The sequence below is a fragment of the Teleopsis dalmanni genome, chromosome 2 (assembly GCF_002237135.1).
Source record: "Teleopsis dalmanni isolate 2A chromosome 2, ASM223713v2, whole genome shotgun sequence".
Lineage (NCBI taxonomy): Eukaryota > Metazoa > Arthropoda > Insecta > Diptera > Diopsidae > Teleopsis > Teleopsis dalmanni.
Window position 1 is genome coordinate 233,201,522 of NC_051847.1, and position 5,519 is coordinate 233,207,040.

Consider the following 5,519-nt stretch of genomic DNA (forward strand, 5'->3'; position numbering starts at 1 on the left):
TTAAAACATTTTCTGCTAATTAAAAACGGTATTTTTTAACACCTCATAAACTTAATTGGAAAATGTAATCAAAATTTAATAATTATTAACGAAAAATGTTATCTATTGAAGTGCTTTTTTAGGTATTTCAGAAAAATGTGAGTTTTTATTTAAATTTTTTACAACAATAAGAATATATTACATATATTTTTTTTTATATAGCAATCAATTGAGGATATTTACAAATTATTTGGATTCGGTATTTGGTTACGTTCAATGCACGCTTTGCTCTTATTTTGTTTAGTTAATCGAAATAGCGAAAGTGATTCGTACAAGCCTCCATAACACAACAACAACAACAACAATAATAATCTTTGCAAACAAGTTTTTGTGACCAAAACATATTTACTTCACCTGTTCATCCGCTTGGCCTAGAGTACTAAATTCGGCAAATCACACACAGTTTTGTTTATCTAAACAACAAAAAATTACATCTGCACGATGATGTCACATTCCGGGCATATTATGACGTTGGCCAATAGCATTATTGGAGTTGGCATATTGGCAATGCCATTCTGCTTTCAAAAGGTTTGTTTTATTAGCAAATATTTATGCTTGTTAACGTTGGAGTTTTTTTTTATTTCATGGCTTTAGCAACAACATTGATCTTGCATTGAAACGAGCATAAAATCACGTTTTATTTTTAATTCAGATACATCTGTGCTAACAAAACTGATGGAAAGATGCGTTGATAAGCTAAATCGAAATTATAATTTTTTTTCTATAATTCATTTTAACACGAAGCCAGCTTCTCTTCATGTTTGAGTTAAAGATAAATTCTTTTAAAATTATTATTAACAGCCAAAAAATTACGTGCCATGTTCTGAAAAAAACTAACTGACTTACTATTGATATTGCAATAGTAAATGAAGCCAGTATTGGCTATTCGTACAGTATAACTAAAAAATATATATATATATAAGTTGTTGGTTCGTTTACAGACTAGTCTGATCTGAGAACCTTATAAAATATATATTTACTGCAATCAATATTAAAAATCTTCGAAAAATGAAATGGAAGCAACAATGCTTTAAAATAATACAATATAAATAGCTGTGACGAAGTTACAGACAGTCTTTGTACTACTGTTTTTATATAGCGTTTACATAAAGCTTTTTTTTGCAACTTATTATTATACAATTACTCTTATTCTCTTGTATTTGTCACACTCAAATTTTCAACTTTATTTCATGGCAATTAATCTATTCACTACTTAAAATAGATGCATAGAAGTTCAGGTCTTATAAAAACTCAGAGTGGCAATTACAGCAGTTCTTTGCTTCGAACCTGTTTTTGTGCACTCGGGTTCATTTTCGGGCAACTCTGTTACAGCTATTTTTGCATGAGTTTAAAAAGAAATATTTTCAAATACAGATTACCCCGTTTTCCAGCTTATGTACTTTTTGGATAACTCATAAAATATTCATTCAATAATAATTTTAAGAGGACTTCCCTTCCTGCTTACACGCCTGGCTGTCATCCTTTAAACGTCGGCTTTAAGACTTCTTTCGTTGATTCCTTAATTTTAAAATAGAAAAGTTGTCAGACTTGTTTTCTTTAACGTTATCCGTGCGGTAACTACTTAAGTTTTTATTCCAGTTTTGGTATTCTCTTAGTTTGGCGTATACACAACATTTGTTATTCATGGTATCATAATGAGCCCAGCTTTGGATTTTAGAGGACTCTCTAACATCTAATCATGATGTCACTCATCTGTTTTTCTGTTCCAATGCTCAATTAAACTTAAGTGTAATAGATCCTAGGACCCAACCTATTGCCCCATTAAGGTGATTAGGTTTCTCCGCCTTAAAACTAATGGAATTTAATATAAATCACACCCATCCTCAATCCGTTCTTAATATTATTAAGGGATGGGATATGACACTGTGAACGTCGGTTATATTGTGCTCCGTTCTTATTCCTAAACAATTACTTCCCGTCTCACACTACCATTACCTATCCACATCCTAACCCATACGTGTTTGTAATTTCTTTAATGTTATCTGCTTAATATTTCCGGTTTTATAAACTGAACTAACTGTGTCAAAGAGATTGATGCAATTGTTAATAGTCAATTTAAGCTAGCAACAGCATTCAATCCAAAGCACCGACTGTGTTATTAATTATATATGTATATACAAATATCAATTATATATACTCTTTCATAAATCATATTCTGAAAATTTTAATTAACATAATTTATATTTTAGTGTGGTATTGTACTATCTGTAATTTTGCTTATAATAAGCGGTTGGGTTACACGTATCTGTTGTCATTACCTCATCAAATCTTCTTTACTTACAAGACGAAAAAGTTTCGAGTTTTTAGGTAAGCCAATATATTACAAGTACTCAAAAAACAGAAAATTTAAAAAACTTCTAGTAAATTTTATTTAAATATTACAAAATTTTATCTTTTCACTTCAAAATAGGTTTCCAAGCCTTTGGATCATCTGGCAAACTGCTTGTTGAACTATGTATAATCGGTTACTTACTGGGCACTTGTATTACATATTTCGTTGTTGTCGGCGATTTAGGACCACAGATTGTCACCAATTTATTCACCCTACAGTATGAAACTACGAAACTGCGAACATGGATTATGATCGCAGTAACCATTCTTTGCATTCTGCCATTGGGTATGCTAAAGAATGTAGACAGTCTATCCACAGTTTGCACAGCATCTATTGGTTTCTATATATGTTTGGTGTTTAAAATTATTTTAGAATCTGAAGCACATATAATAGCAAATGATTGGTCTGATAGTGTCGTATATTGGAAACCAGCTGGTATTTTACAATGTTTGCCCATATTTAGCATGGCATTATCATGTCAAATGTAAGTAACTTTTGTGTCTATGGTACATAACCTTCTTAAAACTTCTATACTATATATATAAATATATTCAGGCAATTATTTGAAGTTTTTGAGAGCATCAACAATCAGAGTTTAGAAAAGCTAAATGGTATCGTTCGTAACGCTACTTGGATTTGTACTTTTGTTTACATTGCTGTAGGATTCTTTGGTTATGTGGCTTTTTGTACACAATCCTTCTCAGGTAAGTTCAATGATATGATTTTGTTATGTACAATTAATATGTATTATACTTTTAGGAAATATTTTAATGAATTTTTCACCATCTTTCGGTAGTGATGTGATTAAAATTGGTTTTGTGCTTTCTGTTGCATTTAGTTTTCCATTGGTTATATTTCCATGCAGAGCAAGCATATATTCACTACTTTATCGCAAGGTATGTAATAAATTTATAAACATTTATAAACATTTTCAAACATATATTCACTGCTTTATCGCAAGGTATGTAATAAATTTATATACATTTTTTTATAAACGTGAAAGCTCAAACTAGACACTCTTATCAGCAAACATCTCAGTTATGCGTCTCTAGTTTTCATTTTTCGTAAACGACCAGAATTGTTGTCTCTATCGGTATCCGCCTAAGTGTACTCTCACTATTTTATAGAATTAAAAACTGATGGAATAGACTTTTATGTACAATATATTTATAAAGACACATAAAAAATATTTAAAAAAAAACATATTACTCTTCAACTGAACGACGAACTAAAAGCAGGTATTTAAAAATTCGACAAAGCACTGCAAAATGGTATGGGTATAGGGAGTTAGATATCTTGAATCTATGAATAGAATTTCAACTGAGTGAAACTATTTTTCAATAAGCCACAAACTGATATGAACATTTAGCCATAAATACAAGTAGCCAAAGTCAAATAGAGAAGAACTGAAGTTAGGGCACACATTGAAAATGGACTTATTTATGCATGCTTAGAACGTGCCTATATCCTGATCTCAATTAAGCAACAACAGATTTTACTGCTCGAAAGAAACGTCTTTCATTTCCAAAAATATCAGGCAGTGATCTGTTAAGAATTTTGCTGTTAGACAACAGTGATTTCAAAAAGGACATTACCTTGATATGGCAGGCGGGAAGCCCAAAGTATATCTCTCTGATTTTATCTCCATAACGTTGAATGTCGATGTATTCACTACATGAAGACATACGCAACGAATTTGAAAACGAGCATATACCTGCACCTGGCCGCCTATGAAAACGGTTAGAAGTTTAAAAAAAGAAGTCCTGAAAAACATGGGTTAAAAATTAGCTGTATGTCAACTACAAGAAAAATAACTAAATATCATGTCTGCATTGAAAGTTTAAAATGTATTTTTAAAAATAATTTTTTTTTACCTACGTATAATGGAACAATATGTTCTACAACGAAAATCAAGCTAATTTATTTACAAAATAAATTGTTGGACTGTAAGTTGATAAAACTATTATTAAGTTTATAAATAGTAAGGTTTAATTAGAAAGTAGCAGATAAAAGATCCACAATTTTATACATTATTTATTATAATAAATATTTTTTATTTAAATCACGTCATTTTTAAGCTTTGGCCAAGACTATTTTGATATTTTCTAAATATGAGACTACACATTTTGTTTGACTCTGTGATGTGTCTTTTATATATAGTAACAATCCTTTTAGTGGTCCCTGTTCGTTAAAGAAAACTCTCAGTTTAAAATCGCATGATTTAAAGAGCTATCGATTTATAACTATGTCCATTCTAAAAAAAGCTTTTGCGTTTTAATTATCATTTATTTTAAATAAATTTTTTCTCAAGTGAATCTTTTCGCTGATCTTACACAACTGTTTCCGATATCGCCAAATATTCATCAATGGCCCAGAAGTGTTTACAAACAAATATTGGTTTAATTTTCCGCATATAATTTTTGAACTACAAGTAGTAATATATATCAAATTTGAACCGTCAACCCGCCTGTTAATATATGTCAATTTAAGACCAATGATGACATATATTTCACGATATCCGAAACAGATGTATCATCAACCCCAGAATTTGATTAATTAAAATTTTCTCAATAGGGAGAATCCTTTTTTATTCGTAATGAATTTCTCATCATAAACCTAGTGTTAAGATTTCGATCTATCATAAACTCCTTATTAAACAAATGTTTTATAGAGTTTTGACATTGTGTAAATACTTTTCTGTGCTGTTTAATGTCATGTCATGATGTTTATGTCAAGATCCTTAATAATGAATTTTTGTTTATATTACAGGGTCATTCTGATGGTTTAGGCTACATTCCCGAACAACGTTTTCGAATTATTACTGTATTTATTGTTATATTTTCGTTATGTGTTGCATTAATGATACCTTCGGTGGAACTTATTATTGGTTTAGTCGGTTCAACAATTGGTGTTGTTATATGCATAATGTTTCCTGCGTCCTGTTTTCGGAAAATAATCAAGAAAAATTCAACTGAACGATCTCTTGCTCAATTTATACTTGTTAGTGGTTTTTGTTTAATGATTTTGGGTACGTATGCCAACTTAAATGCAATAGATGAAAAAAGTTCTGGAGCACATTTGGGTCCAGTGGATGTACAATTAAATATGAAAAACCCTACTAAAACAC

The 5,519-nt window shown here is 30.3% G+C and overlaps 1 protein-coding gene across 1 annotated transcript; it reads left to right on the forward strand.

Moving 5' to 3' along the window:
- Nucleotides 1-207: 207 nt before the first annotated feature.
- Nucleotides 208-5,518, forward strand: LOC119676975 (putative sodium-coupled neutral amino acid transporter 10; the record flags this gene model as incomplete). The annotated part of the gene is made up of 6 exons (XM_038088242.1): nt 208-567; nt 2,250-2,367; nt 2,471-2,876; nt 2,948-3,096; nt 3,152-3,288; nt 5,162-5,518. Coding segments are annotated over exons 1-6 (1,254 nt in total), but the record flags the coding sequence as incomplete, so codon positions are not given.
- Nucleotide 5,519: the final 1 nt, after the last annotated feature.